The sequence below is a fragment of the Chelonia mydas genome, chromosome 12 (assembly GCF_015237465.2).
Source record: "Chelonia mydas isolate rCheMyd1 chromosome 12, rCheMyd1.pri.v2, whole genome shotgun sequence".
Taxonomy (NCBI): Eukaryota; Metazoa; Chordata; order Testudines; family Cheloniidae; genus Chelonia; species Chelonia mydas.
Window position 1 is genome coordinate 39424611 of NC_051252.2, and position 23500 is coordinate 39448110.

The 23500-nt window shown below is 55.0% G+C and overlaps 1 protein-coding gene across 5 annotated transcripts in view; it reads left to right on the forward strand.

Annotated features, from left to right (window-relative positions):
• The window catches only part of SPIRE2 (spire type actin nucleation factor 2), a 59556-nt gene that overhangs the window by 30301 nt on the left and 5755 nt on the right, over nt 1–23500 (forward strand). For 2 of the 5 annotated variants that reach the window (XM_043526393.1, XM_027821696.3), the window contains exons 3-14: nt 2412–2771; nt 7891–7974; nt 9327–9491; nt 11753–11839; nt 13323–13446; nt 14291–14460; nt 17909–18122; nt 19167–19309; nt 20470–20604; nt 20737–20804; nt 20900–20927; nt 22029–22144. In XM_043526393.1, coding sequence (XP_043382328.1) covers nt 2412–2771; nt 7891–7974; nt 9327–9491; nt 11753–11839; nt 13323–13446; nt 14291–14460; nt 17909–18122; nt 19167–19309; nt 20470–20604; nt 20737–20804; nt 20900–20927; nt 22029–22144 — 1694 coding nt within the window. The remainder of the gene's footprint in view (nt 1–2411; nt 2772–7890; nt 7975–9326; nt 9492–11752; nt 11840–13322; nt 13447–14290; nt 14461–17908; nt 18123–19166; nt 19310–20469; nt 20605–20736; nt 20805–20899; nt 20928–22028; nt 22145–23500) is intronic. The other 3 variants (XM_037877978.2, XM_037877979.2, XR_006285259.1) reach the window with 3 other exon arrangements.

Sequence of the window (23500 nt, forward strand, 5' to 3'; positions counted from 1 at the left end):
TGGCTTGGTTCCAGGCCACGGCTGCCGAGCCAACGCCCCGCTGCATCCCAGTGTGCTGCTTTGACTACCCTGGCAGCTGGGTGGCTCTTGTTTGATCAGCCCTTTCATACTGGTTTTGAAATTGGGGACACATTATTTTGCCAGCTGCCACTGGCTGGGGTTTCATATTTTACCAGCCAATCAGACTGCAGCATGACTGCCTGTGATCAGAAAAGGAGTACTTGTGGCACCTTAGAGACTAACCAATTTATTTGAGCATAAGCTTTCGTGAGCTACAGCAATTGTGATCAGTGCAATTGGCCAAAGAAAGCTCCAGCCAGTTAGAAACGCAGGAGAGCAATCAGGGTGCTTCTACTATGTTATTAACCAATTGTAGAAACGCAGCAGAGCATTTGAAACGGGTTAATTGTCTTATGAACCGCAGTAATATCTCCATGCTCACCCCTCACCTCTCGATTCCCCACCCACGTACCTACTTCATCTATCTAGGAAGAGCTGCCTGACAGCCTGACTTGAGCAACGGCTCTCCCTGCTCCAGACCCCTGCAGGTCTCAGTTTCTAGGGGCTGTATCCTCATGGGGGATCCCCACCCCAGGGCCTCTCGGTGCCAATTCCATTTGAAGCGACTGGAGCATGGCTGGTCCTGGAGCCTTCCTGCACAGTAACTGCCCACTCCAGGGCTGGTTCCCCAGCCTTGCGCTGACTTAGTAAATGGTGGTGGCAGCAGCGGCAGGCCCATACCCCTCAGTCTGAGCATCACTGCCCTAGGCTTGCCAAAGTCTTTAATGTGCCTCCTGCAGCTCTTTGTAGCACAGGATATTTGGGTGACTGAATTATTAACCCATCTAAGTTATTAACCAACCAGGAGGCTTTGACTATGTTATTAACCAATTGCAGTTGATAAAATAGTAATACTCGATCAGTCATTTTGCTGTGAGAAAAATATCTGTCTGTATGTACAAATATATATATAAAAATAGTGAATGAATTCACAGGACTGTGGCTCTTTTGGGTAATGTTGCTCGCTAATTTGACTCCTGAACCCTGTCACTGTCCTAGGTTTAATGGAGCCATTGGAGTCATTCTGCTGACTTTGGCGGGCTTTGGATCAATCCCTGGTCTGCCTTAGCAGCAGGGTGTAGGCAGAGATAAGCTATCAGCACAGTGGCCTTTCGTAGACTGCCGTAGGCTGTGTGCGCCCAGGTCAGGAATGTATCCCGGTCCAAAGTTCAGCCCGTTTCCACTTCCCCTGCCTGAGCCACTTTCTCTCCCCTCCCCCAAGAGCAAGTGCCTCCTCCCGCAGGGCCTGGGGTAGCTAACCGTGCAGCGCCTGTTGGTCCCAGCAGGACTGTCCCAGAAGTCTGCTGCTGCTTTCCCTCAATGCCCTGGGCTGGCTCATGCTTCCCTCCACTCCCGTGATAATGGAGTCCCAGTAAACAGCAAAGGCCTGGAAGATTCCTGGGGGCAGGAGAGGCAGCCAGCTTCATGGCCCAAACAGCATCATAAGCCTCTCACAGCCAGCTCGTAAGGTCATGGGAGGCTGTGGCTGGAGGCTGAGGGATAGAGTATCTGTCACCATGTATCCTACAGCTCCCTCCCCACCCATCTTCCAGCCCGGGGAGCACCAGGGGACCCTTTTCTCTCACGCTGCTCCGGGCAGCTTTGCATCTGCAGGCTTCATGGGAAAGCGGATGGGCTGTATCTAATACAGACGCAGGGCTGAGGAGGCTGGGGCTGGAACATGGAGCTGTCACTTCCCGGTCACCAGCTGGCCCCATCCCTGCTCGTTACTAATCATATCACTGAGCCTCTCTGGGGGGATAGGGTGGGGCAGGGTCTCTCTAGGTGTGGCCAGACTCCCCCCAGACTAAGCACTACCCTTAGCGGGAGCCAAGTTTGGTAATACACAGCAGGCTTCTAGGGGGTGCTACGCGGTGATGGACATCCTTCAAATGGCAGCAGCAGGTGAAACGCACGGGCGGAGGGAAGGAAGGCATGATGCGATACCTGGCCCATTCCAGTGCTTGGCCACAGAGCTTTGTGATGCCTCCTCCCACGTCATGCCCCCCTGCTGTCCTTGGGCCTTTCTCAAGAGCCCTCGGCCGGCGTCCTAGCGCTGAAATCAATGGTTCTAGCTCTTCCTTGCCCTCCAGGCGGGCGGCATAGCGCCTGCTGGCTGCCCAAGATGCAATGGGCAAATGGGAAAGGCTGTGCGCCCGGCATTTAAACCACACCTTGTGCCCTTCCGGCTGGCCGCCTCCCCGGTGCACGCCCTGGCATCATTTGGGGGTAGAGATGGCAGTGCAGCTACGCTGGATGTCTCAGCCTCCTCCCCTCCTGAGGCTTCTCAGCGTAGCTCCCTTTCCCAGCCCCTGCCTCAGCCTGTGCTCTGCTCTCCCATGTCCTTGCAGATGGTGCAGTCGCTGGGATTTGCCATTTACCGGGCGCTGGACTGGGGGCTGGACGAGAGTGAGGAGCGAGAGCTGAGCCCCCAGCTGGAGAAACTGATCGACCTCATGGCCAACAGCGACTCTGACGACAGCGGCTGCGGCATGGCGGACGAGGGCTACGGGGGGCAGGATGAAGAGGAGGAGGCTGTGGAGGGGCTCCCCCGAGCCGTGCGCACCTTCGGGCAGGCCATGAGGATGTGCGCCGCTCGCCTGACGGCCCCCCAGGAAGCACTGCAACATTACCAGGCTGTGTGCAGGGCCCTCTTTGTGGAGACGGTGGAGCTGAAGGCTTTTCTCACCAAGATCCGGGAAGCTAAGGAGGTGAGAGCCAGCCTTCCCCGCAGGAGCCTGGGTGACCCGTCCTCCCCGAGAGCCACAGCGTGTGGCAGTGATGCATGGCTAGGTGCCCACACCCTGTGGTACTGCCATAGGGATTGGCTGGGAGGCTTCTTCACCACTTGCATTGCCCTCTAAGCCACTGGTGCTGCACTCTGGCCCAGAGGGGGCAGCATCGGAGTGTTGGGTGAAGTCGCCCCTAAAGAAATGCTGCTCTTCATGTTGTGTTGCATTAAGGACCTGATTCCACACTGCTTTGCTGTAGCGTTATGAGTAGAGTCACCCCAGTGTAAAAGTGGAGTAACACAGAGCTACCCAGGACCCCCAGTGTGTAAAATGCTGCAGATCTCAGGGCCCTGGTAGCTGGGTATCTACTTCCTAAGGAAAATCCTTAGAAATCTGCATGCCTAACTGTAGGGGGGACCAGGGTCTGGGGCATCCCTGGGATTTCCTTCTGGCTTTTGTCCTCCGGGACAGCTGGTGAAAGCCAGCCATTCGATGCCAACAGGCTGGCTTCTCCATCCACAGTGGCTCTGGACTTTGCTATCAGACATTGCTCTCATCCAGGTCACGCTCTCCCCAGTGATTCTGGTGCAGGGGCCATACAGTAACTGGCCCAAGGCCTAATGTTCTGCCTTTTCCAAGTCTTCTATTGAAGGGGAGGGTGTTCTGGGAGCAGGAATCGGTGATGTGAATACTCAGTATGGCTTAGTTCCTTCTCCCCGGCTCGCACAGCACTTTGCACAGGTTCATTGTGTGCCCTCACCCCATGTGACTCACAACATCAGAGGCACAAGAGCAGGAGATGACAGACTCTCCTACAGACTCTCCTCCAGGGCTTTGTTCAGCCCAGCATTGGGTGACTCCATTGATGGGGCCCCTTTGGGAGGCGACTCCCCAGGCTGATACATCTTGCCATGAGGGAGTGTCCCTGGATAGTCCCCAGAATCTCCCTTTGTCTTATTTCATCCCCTGGGTACTGATTTATACCCCAGTGCTGCCTGAGACAGTCCTTCTCCCTGGGAGGGAGGTGTTCTGAGCCCCATTTCATGATGATGTGTCACCCAGTCACACAGCAAGTCCGTGGCAGAGCCAGGATCCCAGTCCTCTGCTCTAACCATCAGCCCACACGTCCCCCTCCCCAGGCCTCTGTCCATGGTGTGCCAGGGCCCAGAGGAGGCTGCCCACCATGTGCATTTTGCCCTGGCGCTGCTCCCAGGGCAGAGCCAGGATGAGATTGTATAAAAATGGGGCACCAGGAGAAATCAGGAGGTAAGCCCCTTGAAACCCTCGATAGCTAGGCCGAGAGGTGGCTGATTAGCTTTCTGTGAGAGGTTTCCCTATATCCTGGTGTGGGGAAAGCCAGAGCATCCCCGAGCCCTAACCCAGAGCTGCCATTCAACAGCTAATTTCAGCTCCTCTGTCTCTTTTTAAAAGACCGTGTCCCACCCCAGCCCTGACTGATAGTGTGCCCACGCAGCTCCCCCAGCCGGCAGCTTTCCAACCCAGGAACTGTGGACACGGCCCAGTGTGCTCAGGCAGGGAATTCCCAGCACAATACCTGCGGTCCCAGTGAGTATCTCAGGTGTGCCATCTGGTGGCCAGATACCGCAGAACACTTACACTCTTCTATGGCCGGACTCTCCTGTTAGGTAATTAGAAAAGGAGGACTTGTGGCACCTTAGAGACTAACCAATGTATTTGAGCATGAGCTTTCGTGAGCTACAGCTCACTTCATCGGAGTGCTACTCTGAAACCTGTTAGGCAATTAGCACTGCTGAACAGTGCGCTTAATGCTGTACAAGACACACACCTGCCCCTGGTCCCTGTCCCAGAGCTTACAGTCTTTATTGAGCAGCTAGTGCTTGCAATGAGCGGGATGGGGGAATAGCTCCTGGGTCCCCCTGAGTAGGAGAAGTAAAAGCAGTAATACAGGGACGGAACTGTGTGCATCAGAGCACCCTGCTGACTGCTCCATTGCTAAACGCAGAGGGGCCAGACCCTCGGTTCCCTGGCAAGGCCTGGACTACGGGAGGAATATCACTAGTTACGTGCAGGTCTGGGAGGGCAGGAGTCTGAATCTTTGGCTCTTCCCGGTGCACCTAGCTGCTTTAGCCTAAGATAATGATGATGACTGGTATCGTGATAGTGCCCAGAGGCCCTGGTCAGGATCAGGGCCCCATTGTGCTGTACACACGCACAGTACGAGATTCTCCCTGCTCCACAGAACATAGCATCCCACCAAGCAGCAGACCCAATGAGGGGAGAGAGGGCAGAGCAATTCGGTGGCAGCAGGACCCAGGGTGCAGAGCTGAGTTGTGTGCGTCAGTCACTGGCTGAGTCTGTTTGGTTTGCTTTTCTCTGCCTCTCCTCCCAGAGGTTGTAATGACCCCCAGCGCAGCCATTGTGTGTGATGCTGTGTGAGACGCAGCCCCTGCCCCTTAGGAGCTTACAGGCAAACAGACGTGGCAGGACGTGCAGGGGAGTCTCCAGGATGCTCCGTGAGGCCCAGTATTTGCCTTTGCAGGGGAGTGAATCTGTTCTACAGCGTCACCATTCCCTATGTGAGAGGTGGGGTGTTCAAGACCCCATTGGCATGGCAGGGGTTTGGTGTCTTGTGGCACCTGCTCAGGCACAAGTCAGGCAAACCCGCAGTCCCAGCCTCAAGGGGGTTAAAGATAAAGCTGCAGTCTCCTAGGATTGCCTTGAGCTTCACCCTTATGGGTAATCACAAGGCAATAATCTGTTCCAGGAAGTGAGCTCGTAAATCCAACAGCAAAGGCATGTGTTCGGGAATTGTTGGGGTCAGCGGTGTTACCAAAGAGTCTGTTTACTTGTTCATTAAACTTACGAAACAGCTCAAGAAAAATGTATCCACCTCCCCTTGCTCATCCATCCCGACACCCGTGTCTCCAGCAATGCCCGGGGCATGAGTTGTGGTGGGCTCCAGAAATGCCACATAGGGAGCCTGATGTCCTGCTGGGCATTGCGGTGCCTGGTGGAGGGGAGAATTTCTGAGATGCTGCGGGGGTGTGGGGGAAAGGCTGTGACCCCATTTATAGGGTGGGAGGAAGCAAGGACCCACTGACTGCACTAAGCACTCCTCTGATGTTGGGCATGTGGCGGAGAGGTTCAGCAGGCGCTCCGCCCACACAGCCTGAACACTGGAAGGGAAACACTGTATATATTTAGGGTCACAAGATGAGGGCAGGACTATGCAGACTGCCCCATGTCCACATGCTGTGGATGCCCTTCCCACATGGGCATGAGTACCCATTTCCCAGGGCAGCCTGGGAACAAGGCGTACCTTTTTTAAAGTGACAGTCATTAACCACTGGGACCATCTACCCAGGGCCATGGCGGAGTCTCCGTCACTGATAACTTTTATATCAAGACAGGATTTTGTTTTAGAAAAATCTGCTGTAGGACTTATTGTGGGGCAGTTCTCTGCCCTGTGCTATCCAGGAGTCAGACTGGATGAGCACAGTGGTCCCTTCTGGCCTTGGAATCTATGCAGACCTCTGACACTGCAGCCCGCAGGCAGCAAGGCATTAGCAGGTTCCCCCAAGTCCTTCGCAGCAGGCCCACACCTGCCCACATGCACTGTGCCTGCTCGTAATGACATCCAGGAGGCAGCTGCAAGCAGCCACCACGTTATTACCCAGCTCCACGCAGCAGGCACGCAGCAGGCATGCATGTCTGTTTGCCATGCAGAATGGGTCGGGCTGTGGGGAGGGTTTCAGATTGCCAAAGATGATCTGATGCAGGCAGAACAGGCGAGGTGCCAAATACTGCCCCTAGAGCTGCCCTTCCCACTCGGATGACTTCCTGGCTCTCCCATATGGTTTGAACAGGCTGGCCCAGGTCCTTCCAGCTGAGGGAAATGCACCTTCCATTATTTCAGCCACGGGTTAGAAAGTCTGCAGCATATTCCCGGGGCAGTTGTCTGTGCACCAGCGAGAGTGCAGGGCTGGCAGCAGCTCCCTGCTGTGGCCAGGTCAGATGCCGCACGGTGGAAGTGGACAATGCTTCAGCATCACATGAGATGAGCCCGGGAAACACAACCACAATTTTCCAGCAATGACAGGGTCTCAGGGTTTTCTCAGTGACGGCTAGGCTCTGAGCTGCGGTGGGTTTATTAGCAATAAGTAATAGTTCTCATTCCTCTGCTGCCTGTCATTCCAAAGGTCCCCAGAGCATGTTCCAAATTACACACAGCTCCAGTGAAATGCAGCCCCTCTGTGGGGAAGGCAGTAACCATCCATCCCAACGCTGTAGGGAAGTGACGAAACCTCCTTTCCCAGGAAGTGCCATGAGACCTTTAATATCCAGACCGAACAGGCCAGGGCTCAGCTTGCCAAACAGTAAAACTGCATGGAAATCGAAGTGTCCAGAGCTTCTCCTGGGGCATACGTTGCTGCTGGGGAAGACACAGGGGCTGTGCTCAGAGTCCATTCCAGGTGCTCCCAGAATCCAGGGGGGATGCGAAGCCAGCTCCCATCCTCCCCCAGACGTGCTTCCACATGGCTCAGTTGAGATGGAACAGTCCTAGGATGTATTTGGCAAGACCCATAAGCACAGATCATGAATATTCCCTTGGGCCCAGCATGCTCCTGGCTAGGAACCTCCCGGGACTCCAGTCAATGGCACCTGGATGGTCTTCCTGCCCAGATCTCTACCCTAAGCTGTGGTTAATAGGCCCCAGCTAGGGGAGTGGGTGGCTGGGGTCAGACCGAATGCATGACCAGACTTGCTGCTGCTGCAGAGTAGCTCCTTGGGGCAGGGACCATCCCTTCTTTGTGACTTGTACCTGGCCAGGCACATTCAGTGCCCAGTAGCCTACGGAAGCTGAGCCTTGTGGAGCTTTGATGGAAGTCCTCGACACCGCCCAACCCCCTAATGGGAGTGTAATTGTATCCAGGGGGAGGGACTGGCAGTCAGGGCAGATGGGGGCCGAGAAACTGGGCACTCCACTCTTCCCTCATGCCCAGGGGGTCTCTCTTTTTACGGGACCTGTTCAGCCAGGATTCTCCGAGGAGCAGGTTTGGCTGCTGAGGTGTTGGGGACCCAGCATGGGGAATGTGACATTTCTGTGCTGCTGCAGATGCTGAGGAAGCTGAAGGAACAGGAGGAAGAGCTGGAGGAGAGGTCGACGGATGAGCTCGATAACCTGCGGAACACAGATTGGGTAAGTGGTGCAGAGTCGTCTCCCTGCGGGCACTTTGATCAGCATCTCTTGCCTTGCAGGAGACAGAGGTAGTGACGGGCTGATGGAAACCTCCTGTCCGGGCATTCTTGTTCTGGCAGCCTAATGAACAGAAGAAGCCCCTGGGGAGAAGGGCTGGGACCCCGCAGGCCCAGAGGTGTGGGAACCTGCAAACACTGGTGGCTTAGACGTGTTGCAGGGGAGACCCAGTCGTTCCTGGGACAGCAGGCGCTAGGGGTGCTGCAGAGACTACGTGGTCAACCTTGCAGATTTATATCACCTCTGGCCAACAAAGGAGATGCTGATGGACCATTCCATCCAGTCTGCCATGACAGTGTGGGTGGGAGGTCATCACGAAAATGGAGGAGCCCCCCAAGTCCTGCTGGGGACCCCTTCAAGGACTGGATACAGATTCCTGAGAGAGGCAGAATGATTGCTGCCATTGCGGTCACTGGGAGGAGCGTAGAGAGTAGAGAGTGTAGGGAACACGGAGGGGAGTGGGGGGCACTTGGACAGGTCGTAGCTAGAGAATGGGGCACTGACCCTGCCTCCCCAGCATCAGGGTCATGATCCAGAGCCTCCCCCCACTGCTCCCCAGGGAGCAGGAGAGCTGGGAAGGAAACGGACACCTTTGCAGTACAGACCCTGCCCTCTCACCTCAGCCTGCCCAGCCAAGAAAGACACAATAGCCAGGCCATTGGCTTTGGCATGGACCAGGACGTGGGCGGTCAGGCCCAGTGGTCGGAGCAGCGGCGCTCAGAGCCAGCGTTAGGGAGCCCAGTGAAGGGCTGAGGAACCAGGAGGAGGGCAGGAACAGGCTGGATCAAGGCAAACGCAGGAGAGATGGGAACTGTGGGCGAGTGCGTGGAGCAGCCATTGGCCAAGTGCTGCTGCTGGGCTTAGGAGCAGCCCTGGCAATGCTGCTCAGCCAGGCAGGCCGTCTGGCCAGTTTCGGCTGTGGCTGTCAGCTGATCCCAGGCCCAGCTGCAGGCCTTCGTTCCTGACAGGCTTCTGGGCATAGTCTCATGCTCTAGACTGGAAGCCGCTTGCCACCCCCATTGGAGTTAGAGATGGGAAGGGCAGTGTGAGGTGATCCCGTCCATCTCCCTGCCAGTGCAGGATTGTTCCCCACACCAGGGCTAAGCATGCTACCTCCCCCGACCCCCCAGTCAAGTCCCAGTGGCGGGGGGAGCACACATAGAGCCCCTGCTGGGCTCCGTTCACAGCGCTCATGCCCCATGGTTAGCCGGGGCTCCCTTCCCCCATGGGGAAGCCAGTGATGCCGGTGGGTCATCTCCTCGGTAAGGGGCAGTTGCCCATTGTATCTGTTCCAGGCCAGGCTGTGGGTGCAGCTGATGCGGGAGCTACGCGATGGTGTGAAGCTGAAGAAAGTCCAGGAGAAGCAGTACAACCCCCTGCCCACCGAGTACCAGCTGACGCCCTTTGAAATGCTGATGCAGGACATCCGGGCACGCAACTACAAGCTTCGCAAAGTCATGGTGAGCACAGCCATGCCCGAGGGGCCTGAGCCATGGCCACGGGGTGATTGCCATGGAGTGCAAGGGTCACCCGCTCCTAGTGACACACCATCTGCCTTTGGGCTCGAGACCCCGCACCCCACCCTCACATCCTGGCCTTGTTGATGCTGAAGGCCTAGCTCATTGTAGGGCTCATGCTGCTGCTGGGACACCCCGCACTGGACATTTCAGAGCCACCCCCAGGGTAATACATGCCCCTCCACTTAGACCAACTCACCCTAGTGCCTCCGCATATCAGAGAATCCTAGGACTGGAAGGGAGTTCGAGAGGCCTGTGATGGTTCCTTCCAGGGTGCCACCTGGAACTGGGGTACCACTGAGCCCCCTGACCTACCAGCCTGGGCTCTCTCTCACACTGTACTGCTGTGACAAGCTGCAAAGCCCTCCAGCCTGCACTTTCACCAGCATTCACACAGGTAGGGAGACACCCAGCTGCAGTTACATGCAGGCTCTCTAACCACCAGCTTCCCAGCCTGGGACCCAGAGCAGTACTGTCCTGCCCTGGTCAAATCTAGCCAGTATATGGGTTTAACACCTGGTCCACCTCTCCCTCAATGTGAAGAGAACAATGCACACTTGAGGTAATCAAGCCGAGATTTTCCCCAAGCATGCCGGTCAAAGCTCACTGGTTTAGATTAAAACAAAAACAAGTTTAACAACTACGAAAGATAGATTGTAAGTGATTATAAGTGATAGCAAACAGATCAAAGCAGATTACTTAGCAAATAAACAAAAAACGCAAACTAAGCTTAATATACTAGCTAGATTGGATATGAATTAGCAGATTCTCACTCTAAGAGATGATACAAGCAGGCTGCAGATCCTTAAGGGGCAAGCTGCACTTGCTTTACAGCTTGGAATCCCCAGGTGTTTCATACACAGGCTAGAAATGCCTTTAGCCTGGGTCCAGCACTTCCCCCAGTTCAATCTTTGTTCCTTAGGTGTTTCCAGGAGTCGCCTTGGGTGGGGAGTGAAGAACCCCAGATGATGTCACTCCCTGCCTTATATAGCTTTTGCGTATGGCGGGAACCCTTTGATCCAAAGCTTGGTTCCTAGGCCAGTCTGTGGAAAAATACTGGCATCCCAAGACGGAGTCCAACATCATGTGGCCTGGTCACATGTCTTTGTAGAGTCACAGCAGCCATCACTCACAGGCTGTCTGTAGCATTCTCAGGAAGGCTCACCAGGCATGAAATAAGCTTCTCCTAAGGCCTATTGTTCTCCCTAATGACTCATTGCCCTGAATAGGCCCTTCCCAACCAGCTGTACATCTTGTCCTGTGGGCCTTACCCAGGTGTAACTATATTTGAAGTACAGATACATAGTCAGTTTTTATAACTTCAGATAAAAATGACACATGCATACAAATAGGATAATCATATTCAGAGAATCATAACTTTTCCAATGACACCTCACATGACTTATCTTGCATAAAATACATCATAATTATGCTATAATCATATCATAATATCACTAAGAAGAATATGGAGTGCAGTGTCACAAGATCATCTAGTCCAGTCCCCTGCACTGAGGCAGGACTAAGTATTATTTAGACCATCCCTGACAGGTGTCTGTCCAACCTGCTCTTAAAAATCTCCAACCATGGAGATTCCACAACCTCCCTAGGCAATTTATTCCAGTGCTTAACCACCCTGACAGTTAGGAAGTCTTTCCTAATGTCCAACCTAAACCGCCCGTGCTGCAATTTAAGCCCATTGCGTCTTGTCCTATACTCAGAGGCTAAGGAGAGCAATTTTTCTCCTATTCCTTGTCACAACCTTTTAAGTACTTGAAAACTGTTATCATGTCCCCCCTCAGTCTTCTCTTTTCCAGACTAAACAAACCCAGTTTTTTCAATCTTCCCTCATAGGTCATGTTTTCTAGCCCTTAAATCATTTTTGTTGCTCTTCTCTGGACTTTCTCCCATTTGTCCACATCCTTCCTGAAATTCGACACCTAGAACTGGACACAATGCTTCAGCTGAGGCCTAATCAGTGCGGAGTAGAGCAGGAGAATTACTTCTCATGTCTTGCTTACAATACTCCTGCTAATACAGCCCAGAACAATGTCTGCTTTTTTTGCAACAGTGTTACTCATATTTAGCTTGTGTCCCCCTCTGACCTCCAGATCCCTTTCCCCAGTACTTCTTCCTAGGTAGTCATTTCCCATTTTGTAGAGTCATTATCTCTCCCTCCTCTATCTGCCCCTTCCTCTCCCCACCAGGTGGATGGTGACATCCCTCCCAGGGTGAAGAAAGATGCCCACGAACGCATTCTGGATTTTATACGGTCACGGCCACCACTGAAACAGGTAACGTCCATGTGACTCTGCAGTGCCTGGGCTGTGGGTTTCTGACTGACCCGGTGCTATGGGGCACGTGAGAATCCCCGGGAGGAAACGGGTTCTAAATCACTGGCTCAGTGAAGGAGCCTCCCTTCTGAAGGAGGCTGTCACACTGTCTGGATTTTCTAGTGGCAGGAGCATTGCTCCAGTGTCCTCTTGTTACCCGGGGTTATCAGAACCCCAACAGGGGCAACTTAACTATTTCACTAGAGGCGGTGTAAGGAATAAATCAACAGGAACTCAGCAATTCTGTCTGATCAAGGAGAAATGCAAGTAAGCATGCTTTTGTCTAACACTGCAGTTTATTAGATTTAAGCACACACAGATATAAGCAATAGGTTTAGAACATCCCACATATTTACCTATATTCTGAGACGGTATTGAGTAATCAATGAGAGGTCAGTGCCTGCCAGGGAGTAAAGATGTCAGGAAAACGTCTCTCTCAGGATTGCTCCTGAGGACTGCTCCCACTGCTCCTGTATTATCTGAACTTCTTATAACTAACTTCTACTAAACACATAGTAGGGGTCATTATAACCTAAGTCCTCACTTTTCCTAACTTTCAATAAACTTTTACTAGCAGAGGCGTCTAGACTCAAGGCTGTCCATCCACATATCTTTGTTTCAGTCTCTGTTATTTACTCTTTCTTCACGTCCTCCCATACTGATTAGCAAAACTGCTAGTAGCTATGACCTTGCTTCTGAAAGCCTGTCTCCAAATTAGCCCTTAACTATTTGGTGTTCTGTTTCATTAATTCATGGTGGCTGAGTGCACATAATATGGTTGCAATTAGCTTGATCACATTCTGGCGTACATCCACCCCTCAAATCCAGGCAATGCCCTGGTCCCGTGCAGGGTCCCAGCCCTGGAGACTGCTCTCCTCTCCGCTTCATCCTGGGAGCCCCCTTCCAGGGGCGCGTTCCCCTTTTCCTGACACTTGCCTAGTAAGGAGGAGCAGGTGTGAGGGCCCTGCCTGCTGCCGGCTGGAGCTGTGGAGAGAGGTTCAGCTGGGACCCTGCTGGCATGAGCTAGTTGTGCCCTGGAGCCTCCCACGAGAGTAACACTGGGCCCTCGCGGCTGGCTCCAGGGGCAGCAGCATGGGCTTTAGGACCGAGAATCCCAGTGCTCTCTGGGGCCCCATTGTGATCTCTGTTCCTGGGGGCCAAGCATATTACATGGGGTGATAGCGCAGTCGTGGCTACTCCCCGTCCAGCATGAACAGGCAGCCTGGAGAGACGGCAGGTCTCAGGCCAACAGTGCTCTGTCTCCACAGGCCACGCTGTCCTTGTAAAAACAGGAGTGGCAGCCATGTGATCTCTGTAAGGGAAGTGAGGGGCTGCCCTGGGGCTCCTGGCAAGTCGTCCTTGGTTGGGCAGCCTAGGTTCACCACTGCCCAGGGCAGCGTCTGTTCTAACCGGCCTGTCTCGTCTGCTCCTGCCCCTGCTGCAGGCGTCCGAGCGGCGGCTGCGCCCCATACCCCAGAAGCAGAGGACGCTCCACGAGAAGATTCTGGAAGAAATCAAACAAGAGAGAAAACTTCGCCCAGTCGAGATGCGGCAGCAGGGTCAGAAAGGTACCACCCCAGCAGGGAGCATGTAGCCACATGGCTCCATCCAGAACCCCCGGCCTTGCCTCAGCGTGTGGAACTTGTGTGGGGCCCAGAAACCCTGGCTCATCTGTGAGAGTCCTGAGGGGGGATGCAGGGCGCTCTGAAAGCTGCCCGCGAAGGGAAATCAGAGGCTCTCAGGGAGCAGCTCCAGCCCTAACCCCCAGGGGGTGCTGTTGAAATGTGAACCGTTCCAGATGTTCTGTACAAAAACAAACACCAGGTTAACGGTGCCCAGCACTGGCTGCCAGCCGGGTTTGAACCCAGGACATTCACAGAGTTTTACGAGCCCCCAGCCCGCTCAGCTCCCCTCTCCCCCACGCAGCATGCCCAGCTCCTCCCTCCCACCTCCCCTGTGCAGCGTGCTCTGTGCTTCTCTGGGTTTGTGAGGAAATTCAGAGGCCACGACTGCCCCAATTTGAGGGGAAGGCATGACTGGCAGCTCTACCCCAAAGATAAATTCCTTCCTGCTGCCTGCTGAGATGTAGCAGTCTGGCATCGGGCTGGACCTCTAGGCCCCATTTGCTGCATGAGTCCAGGTCTTGTGTGGGGCGCTAGCACCCACCAGCACTGGCCCCCAGTCCCATGGCAGGGATGAGAAGTTCCCTGCACTGTGCTCCGTCCATGCAGAGATGTTTCATACCTACTTCCCTCCCATATGGGCTCACGGGGCAGTTTGAAACTGCAGCCCCCACTAAGGTATCCCTAGGCCACAGGGAAGCCCGCCCCTCTAGGTGGATGCCATCCCCCCATCCTCTACCAGCCCTGCCCTGAGCACTTGTGTGAGTCTCTCCCCTCTCCTGCCTTGCAGGTTTTGGCTCCCTTCCCTGCATCCTTAACGCCTGCTCCAGCAACATGAAGTCAACCTCCTGCATGAACCTCTCTGTACCTGACTCAAGCACCCCCGCCCAGCGCCTGCGGCCAAGGGTTCTTCTCAAGGCTCCGACACTGGCCGAGATGGAGGAGATGAATATCTCTGAAGTAAGCGCTGGTTTTCTCTGTGGTCACTGGTGGGAGGGTGCTCAGGACTGCTGGTATCGGTGTTATCTTCTGAGGCAGTGAGGGGATGGCTGTCAGGGAGATACATCTCTTGACATCAGCACCGCAGCATGGCAGAGGGGCTCTGTATCTGAAAGCCATGTGCCCTGAGTCGCTTTGCGGGGCAGAGCTCACCTTTAAGCCTGCCACGTGACCCTTCTTGATGTCAATGGCACGGCCCTGCCCCCAATACAGTCAGGAGTCCTTCTGTTGGCTTTGGAGGGAGCAAGAGAGGGCTCTACAAGACTGGCTGGGCCAGGCTCAGGAATTGTTTACGTAAGGAGGTGGGCAGTCCCTGCCTGCCCCTGGCAGCCCAGAGGGCATGCCCTGCCTTATCTTCCCCTGAGTGAGGCAGCAATGGGTTCATGGGAGAGCCCGAGGCAAGGAGAAGCCCACACACACCAATAAATAGCATGTGGCCTTCTACTAGAGCTTCAGGCTAGGAGGTCCTCACCACAGGGCCCTGGGTCAGCTCCCAAACTTGAAGTTCACAGACACTCTCTGAGTAAGCTGGTTTCCCAGAGTCTGAGGAAAAACTGTCCCTCACTTCTACCTGCATGACTTCTGCTCAACTTCCTCTTCCTGTTTCTGTAGCCCATCTCTAGGGTGGGGCAGGGCCTCCTTCACTTACCCCCCAGGCTGGCCCAGTTGTAGGCTTCAGCCTGTCCCTCAAAGGGGTAGTACTCCCTTCCCAAGGGTGATGCCTTTCACCTCCAGGTCACCAGTTCAAATTCAGCCCAGGACAATAGGGATTACAAGCTGTTGCTTTCTGCTGGTTGGGAACAGCCTGGGTATTGGTCTCTGGCCATCCCACAAAAACAACCAGCAGAGCTGGCCTCATTAGCAGTGTCCGCACAGAGGACCTCATGGTTGGCTGAACAGGATGGGGTGTGGGAGCTTGCGCTGAGGCTGCACAGCTGGAACACCAGTGTGTCTTGCCAGCACAAAATTCTTTATTCAAATAAATGAAGCAACGGCACCAGAGTCCCAGCTGGGTGGGAGATCAGGCTCTCAGCCTCTCTGGGGCTTTTGTTGTGTTGCCTCCTTTGTTGGACTGACCAGCCAGTAAAGGGTTTGTGTTGGTGTTGTGGTGGCACAATAAAAATGGCAAAAAGTTCAAAATATAAATTAGGGAGATAAAAGAGAGATTTCTAAGTCAATAAAAAAAAAGACTATCAAAAGGGCTTAGGCAGGCATCATATGTTACAGCTGGTCAGGACCCTAGGCGTCAGGAGCGTGGGGTCTGGAAAGTCCTCCTGATAGGCCAGCGCAAGAGGAGCTGCCGTTCAGTAGGTGTGTGGTGTCCTCAACTGCATCACAGAGGGCTGTCCCTGAATCCCCAGGTGTGGCCACTTATCGCACCCCTCGCCACGCCCTTCTGAAAGAGTGGAGCTTGTCCCAGAGGCAGTGGGACAGCCTGAAGCCAGGCACTGTCTCATCAGGCTGAGGAGGAAGGAGTTTCCGATAGAGTTTCTAGCTTGTTCCCATTCCTCCGTAGAAGTGATCAGTAACGTGGCCAGCTTGGTCTCTGCTGATGAGATGGGGGCGAGGCGCTTCCACGTGTCTTTGACAAGTGCAGTTGTGGCACCCCCTGGGTTTTGTCTTTGCTGGTGTTGGGAGGTGGAATATGAGAGAGGTCTCAGTGCTTGATTCAGTTGTATATCATGGGTGGAGAGTTTAGCCACATTGAATGAAACAGAATTCTCCAATTGAGCAGCAGAGAGCTAGCTCCAAGCTGAGCGGTGTTTGAGAATGCAAGTTGAGCGTGCAAGCTTATGTAGAAGGACATTTCTGCTCTTAATCTTCTGAGCTATCTTGGTGAGGTGATCCTTGTAGGTCGGTGTGCGGATTGTGCAAGGGTAGAAAGAACAGGAGGACTTGTGGCACCTTAGAGACTAACCAATTTATTTGAGCATAAGCTTTCGTGAGCTACAGCTCACTTCATCGGATGCATCCGATGAAGTGAGCTGTAGCTCACGAAAGCTTATGCTCAAATAAATTTGTTAGTCTGTAAGGTGCCACAAGTCCTCCTTTTCTTTTTGCAAATACAGACTAACACGGCTGCTACTCTGAAACCTGTCATTATGCAAGCGTAGAGTTACTCCAAGATATACAGGCTTTGGATCATGTGTTAGTCATTCTCCATTCGAGAAAGTGTTGAGTTTCATGACATCTTGAGGTGATGGAAACAAAAGCATGATACCACACAGTATTTGACATACTGGGCTTAAGTCTCCACTTCTTGCAGTAGCCACTGACAGCTGCCGTGTGTTAGTTCAGTCTTTTTGTAGTCTCTGTCTCTTGAAATTAGGCAGATGTCATCTGCATATTTGAATTACCTTGAAATTGTTGCAGGCAGATAGATAATCCACAAATATGATGAAAAAGATTGGAGCAAGAACAGATAGATCCCTGAGGGAGTCCATTCTTCTGGGTCCGGAATGTGCTCAGTTTATTGCCTAGTATCACTTGGAATTGTCTGTTCTGAAGCATAATTTCCATAGCCAGAACAACCCATTGAGGTAACATCTTGATCAGCAGGCCAGCGTGCCAGACGGTATCATATGTTGCTGTCAAGTTGAGAACCACTGCCCCTGTCTTCTCCTCCTGCTGGAAACCATCTCCTATAGAGGTGGTAAGAGCAAGAACTTGGTCACAAATGCTCCTACTGGTCTGAAGCCTGCCTGGTCATCACCCAGAGCCGCCTCTATTGTGAGCATGCTTCTCCCAGAATTAGTTACTGCAGAAGTCTGTAAACATGGCTCAGAAATGATCTTGGATGGTAGCTAGCTGGAAGGGGTTTCCTGGCTTTGGTGTAGCTGTTACCCTAGCTTTCCACCATATCTTAGGCATCTTGTCCAGTTGGATGACACAGGATATGAAAGTAGACAACGATTTGATGCTCTTTTTAGCAAGGTGTAGTAGCATTTCTGGTGAGACCTTGTCAAGGCAACCTGCTTCCCTGTGGCTCTGTGCTCTCTCTGCTTCCTTGCTGTGGGTGTCCATGGCAGTAACAGAGCGGTGCTCCATTTTCTGAGCTCGTTGTCTTTTTGCTCGCTTTACCTGGACAGGGTTATAAGGAAGCAGCCGATGGTGGGTGATGGGAAGGAGAAAGGACAGATGGTGATAAATGGGATATGTGCAGCCATCTATCCAGTACCATTTTCCCAAGGGGTGGATCGCACCTCTCCATGCCCTCTCCATGGGCTCTCTGGGCACAGTAAGGTGTTGACGCTGCCTCACACAGTGGGTGCAGAGGGCGCCAGCCAGGCTGGGTCAGGGACCTGGCAGTCCAGAAAGCTGCCCATTGGCAGCTGCAGGACAGGGTCACTTTTACAGCACGTCCCCGGCCCAGGGCCTCGTGTTCATGTTGCTCTGTGTGCCTTCGCAGGAGGAGGAGTCTCCAAGTGCTGAGATGGGGAGGGAGCCTGGCTTAGGGCTCCCCCTGAAGCGTGATCGCTCCTTCTCTGAACAGGACCTGGCCCAGTTCCAGAGTGAGAGGGGCACCAGCCAGCCTGATTCAGGGTATCTGGAACCACAGGAGTCTGAGCCAAGACCCCGCTCAGGTAGCATGAATACTGCACGGATCAGCATGGAAACCAAGGGCAAGTTCCTCCTACCTTCCCTTCCCTTCCCCTCCCCAGCTGATACAGCCTCCCTGTCTTCCCTCTCCTCCCACCAGCTGGAACTGCACCTGCCTAGAGCAGCTCTCTCTGGAGGCACTGGGGATTGCACCTGCAAAGGGGACACAGGTGCAATCCCAGCGTGGGTCTCCATTCACACCTCCTCCACTAATGGAAGGTGTGCCCCCCATAGGAGACTTTGCAGTGGGGTGCCAGGCTCCATACAAAGTCCAGGTTTGGGGACCAGCCCTTGTTTGTATTAGCTTGCCAGAAGCTCCTTTGCATCTCAGCTGCACAGTGCAGAACCCTTCAGTGGTGCTGGAACACTCTTTATAGTGGGGAGCTGCGCCTCCCCTTATCCCTGTCTGCACCCCTCACTGCCCCCTAGAGCTGGGGCTGGGAGTAGGGCCATGGCTCCAGGAGGGGGGGATGCAGCAAGGGGACCGAGGCTGGGGCCACAACTGGGGATGGGCAGGGAGCCCCAGGTGCAAGGCTGGCAGCTGGGACCCTGGGCATGGAACTGGCAGCTGGGACCCCGGGCGCGGGGCCAGGAGTAGAGCCCCACGTAAATCCTGGGGATGCTGCAGCACCCCCCGCACCCTTAGTTCCCGCACCTCTGGAACCCTTTGCTGGTTAGCAATGCCCAGGGTCTTCTGCCCTCTGTGGATGTTGTAGCACAGCACTGGGCCCCTGCAGGGAACCCCAAAACCATTGTCAGGGTTCTCCCTGCCTCCCCTTCTCCCTAAGCTCTGCATCTCTAGAGGACGCCTCGTGGCCACACAGCCTTTGGCTCTGGCCCTGTTCTGTGTCACTCCCACATCCGGCTCTGTCCCAGCAAGAGGTGCAGTTGTTGGAGCCCATTCCCCATGCTGGCCACTGCCAGACCCTGTACAGCCTCCTTCCCCCGGGTCCCTCTTGGTTCTGGTCCCAGGCCAGAGGGTTCCCAGCGCTCCTTCTCAGCTGATGTTCAGGGAGGAGCAGAGCTCAGCAGGACTGACTCTGGCTGCCTGTGTTATTCTCGTCCAGGTTCGTTCCCAGCCAGTTACCACCAGATCCCACCCAGCGCTGGTCCGCTCACATCTGACGGCGGCTCCCTCGGGACTTTGGCGGAAAGGTCAGAGGGCGGCTCCAGCTCCACCCCAGACAGCAGCTCCAAGCATCTGTGGCCGGTAAGTGTCCGATTTGCATACGTCCGAGCTGTCCAAGGCTGGAGCCCTGAGCCGTGCTGACCAAGTCCCCCAGTATGTCAGCGAGACGCCCGTTCACAGCCAGAAAACTGCCGAATCCTGATTTAATAACATTCGCTCCCTGCGAGGGGGCAGCCAGGCCACACCTGAGTGGCCCCAGATTGCACCGGGCTGCCACACCACTCACTCAGATTTGGAGGGGGTAGCCAGAGGGGCTCGTAGGCTAGGGGCTCAGGCTGCTGCTGGTGGAAGGGCACCTGTGGGTGGAAAAGGGTGGTCAGGCTGCTGGGGCCGGGGGCAGATCTCCCTGAAACGAATTGGACTGTGTCGGTCAGTTTGCCCTGAGCCCTGGCCTTGTGCGGCTTAGTCTCCACTTGCAACATTCTTGAAGGACGGTGAAGCTAGGACGGGAACAGTAGGGAGCTGCGTGTCGGGATTGAGGGGCATCAGCAGAGCTGTGGGTGGGGCAAGCCAGGGCTGGAGTAGTGGGGGCTGCAGTGTGAAATTGCAGGGCATCAGTGAGCTGGAGGGAGGAGAAGGCTAGGACAGAATTCACAGGGTGCTGTAGGTCAGGATAGAAATGCACCAACTGAGTTCTGGGGTGAGGGGCGGGGGTGGAGCGGGAGGAGTTGCTGCAGAACAGGACTAATCCCAGACTGCGGGACCTGATCCCCACAGTCACTGTAGCAGAGTAAATGATGCAAATAAAGAGCGCCAAGTCTGGATTTCTCTCCTGAATGAATATGGCTGCACATGGCTGGCCTGGCTGTACATCCCCCCGGCCAGACCCAGCCATGCAGTGCTATGGGGCCCTCATGCAGCCAGGTACAAATGCAGGGGAATCGTGGGGGGCAGAGCCTGGGAGCTCGTCCATGCTGCTGTCCCTTCAGTCTCCCTTCCACGCCTGTGTGAGCAGCTGGATCTCCCTCTTGCCATCTCCTACGGGACCCTTATAGGTGCTTGAGCCACGGACACAAGGTGGGTTAGTTCGCTCCCCGCCGAATGCTGCGCCTCCTCTCAGTCTGTGCGTTAAAGGGGCTCAGCTCAGGCTGTGGCTGGGTAGCGATCAGCCAGGCCTGGGGCGGGACTGCCCCCGCCCCGACTGCTTTGGTGCTTAGTGCCCTCCTGCTCTCTGCACACAGGAGTTCAGCCACCCCGTAGATAGCCTGGCTCTGACCGTGGAGGAGATGATCGACGTGCGCAGAGTGCTGGTAAAGGCTGAGATGGAGAAATTCCTCCAGAGCAAGGAACTCTACAACAGCCTGAAGAAAGGGAAGGTGAGGGCTGGGCGATTCCCTTGGTCTAGGGCGTGAGTGTGTGAGGAAAGGGCCAGCAGACAGCCCCTGGGGTGTCGGGATCCTACCAAATACAGACCGTGACCTTTTACCTCGGCCCTTCTCCACCTACAGATCTGCTGCTGCTGCAGAAAAAAGTTCGCTTTGTTTTCTTGGCCCCCAGTCTGTCTCTTCTGCAAGAGGTGAGCGAAAGGTCCCCTGCTTTGGGGGGCAGGTGCACGGGGGGCAGGGGAATGAGGTTCTTTACTGACCCTTGGGATTCTCTCTTTGCTTTTAGATCCGTCTGCACCTCCTGCAGCCTGAAGGTAAGAGACACTTCCATGAATCAGTCCCAAGAGAACCATCCGCTTGGCACAACCATAGCTTGTGCCCATTGTCTGGGGCTTCCTGCCTCCTTACTCTGTGGGCACCCCCACCTTGTCTCACTTTCGGAACACACACACCCCATCCCCCCACAAAGTAGCACGTCTGACAGCAATCTCAGAGTGCAGCGTGCCCGTGGGATGGTGAGGGGTTGGGCCCGGGAAGCCCCGCCGTGGGCATGTGAATGTACCCGCTGTGCCAAGGAGGCGCCATGCTGAGCTGGCTGTGGGCTGGCAGCGGAAGGGCAGGCACTGTAGCATTTTTGGGGGCCCTGCTTAGCTAACTCCCGGCCACCATGGTCACCCCACCATATAGGACACTGGCCATAGCACAGTGGGAAGGGTCAGGGAGATGATTCTTTGTGGCCCTCCCATATTTAACCAGGGGTGCTGGACCTATGGGTGCTGCGGGGAGGGCTGCTGCACCCCCTGGCTTGAAGTGGTTTCCATCATATACAGGATTTACTTTTGTTCAATGGGTCTCAGCACCCCCAATGTACAAACTGTTACAGGCCCCTCCATTTAACTGACTTGTAAGTGGGGAGAGTAACTTTCAAGCCCCCACCTCTGCTGCAGGAAGTGGCCTGGTCAGAAATGACACAGACACAGGGGGACCCTCTGCGGGGGGGAGCTGGGGCCTGTGGGAAAGCATTTGCTTGGAGTGATGCTGTGGTTGTTGTGAGCTCAGTATCGGGGAGCTGTGCTAAGCACGTTGCGGTCCCTCCGTGGGCATAAGCTGACACAGAATGTGGCCCAATCCCTGCATAAATCACCCAGCATAGGTGAGCCATGGCCTCAGCCAGTAAATCCTCTGGGTGGGAACACAGGACTTCGGCTTCAAGCTGGCTCACTTTTGTGGTTGCCTCTGGCCTGGGGAACTTGCCCCCTTTCCCCATGTCACTTAGCCGTGTCAGGCTCAGGAAAGGAGATACATGTTGGTGCAGCTGTGCCGGACGGACAATGGCCATGGCAGCAGCTCAGAAAGTGCCCAGGTGCCCATCTGACACTGACCTCTGCTGCTTCTCCTGTGTGCGTGTGCTGCAGATTAAGATGCCTTCGAAGAAGCTTGCTCACATTCCCGTCTATGCCCTGGGCTTCGAGAACCTCCCCGGATCTCTGAATGCCAAAGCTGTGCCGCTGAGGAGGAGAGACGCCCTCTAGTAAGTTCCCCCCGGTGCTTCCTGCCACCCCACCCCGGCTCTGCAGCGAGGTCCTCGTCCAGTACATGGGGCGCATGGCTTCTCCAACACAACCTTCCCGCTGCTGGCACCCGGCCCCGGGATCTGGAGCCACCGGACAAGGGGCCATATATCAGGAGAGAAAGAGGCAGGGTGACCTAGAGGCCTGAGGCTGCATTGGCTGAAGCCATGGGGGGTGTGAGGAATGAGGGATCAGGCCCTGGGTAATGTAAGAGCCTGTGCTAGCAGTGCCCAGTGCTAAAGCCGTGGTGCAGCCCCTGCTGACGGGGGTGAGGGGACGGACGGATGGACGGACTGGGATGAAGTGAACCGTCAGTCTTTCCCCTCTGTAGCTGGGCTGATGGGCACCGCACACCGTAGAGAGCCAGGCATCCCCCTGCAGATCCCACAGACATCTGAAAATGGCCCTTTAGCAGAAGTGGTGTGTATTGGGCTGGGCCTTCTCCAGCAAAAGCCAGCTCTTTGTCTCCTGGCGGTTCCTGTGCAGAGCATTGGGTTGGTTGCAGAGCTCCGTGCACCCCGGGCAGGGCACGCAAACCAGAGTGGGGAGCACCATCGTCACTGGTGTTGCTACTAGCAGAAACATCCATCCTGTCTCCTCCCAACACAGCCACCCCCTGTGCTGGTGTCTTCTCTGCCATGCAGCTGTCCCCTACCATCTCCCTGACCCCTCCTTGGCCAGGCTCCCCTTCTGCCTTCCCTCACAGCCCCCGCACCCTCCTCGGCAACTTCGCCCCACGACAGCAAATCCCTGAGCATGCCCGACTCTCACCTCCTAGTGTGCCCTTCCACCCTGGCTTGGCTGCTGCCTGCCCTGGGCTCACCAGGTGCTGTTCCCTCTGGTCTCTCAAGAGCTGAGCTCCCTCCTCACCCCCTGCAGTGTCACTCACTGCGTCTCCAAACCACCCTTCCATGATCTCCAACCTATCAAGGCCCACAACTGTTCAGGCTCCTTCCCCACAATGCAGACATGCTGTGGTCTCCTCCCTTGTCAAACCCACCCATCCCCTCCAGGCTCAGTGATCCTGCTGGCTACAGCCATTGCCTCGAATCTCTCCTCCAACTCCTTCCTGGAGGACCTCCAGTCCAGCTGCAGCTTCTCCACTCCACCAAAACCGCTCCCACCGACATCTCCAGCCACCAACTCCTGGTTAAGTCCAAGGGCTGTGCTCCACCCCTCCTCAACCTCTAGGATGCTTTACGCTCCTGTGTGCCGTGATGTGCTCCCTGAGCTTTCATGGCTCCGCGCCCTCCTGGTTCTCATCCTACCTCTCTGGCCGTTCCTGTGGGGTCTGATTTGATGGATCCATCTCCAAC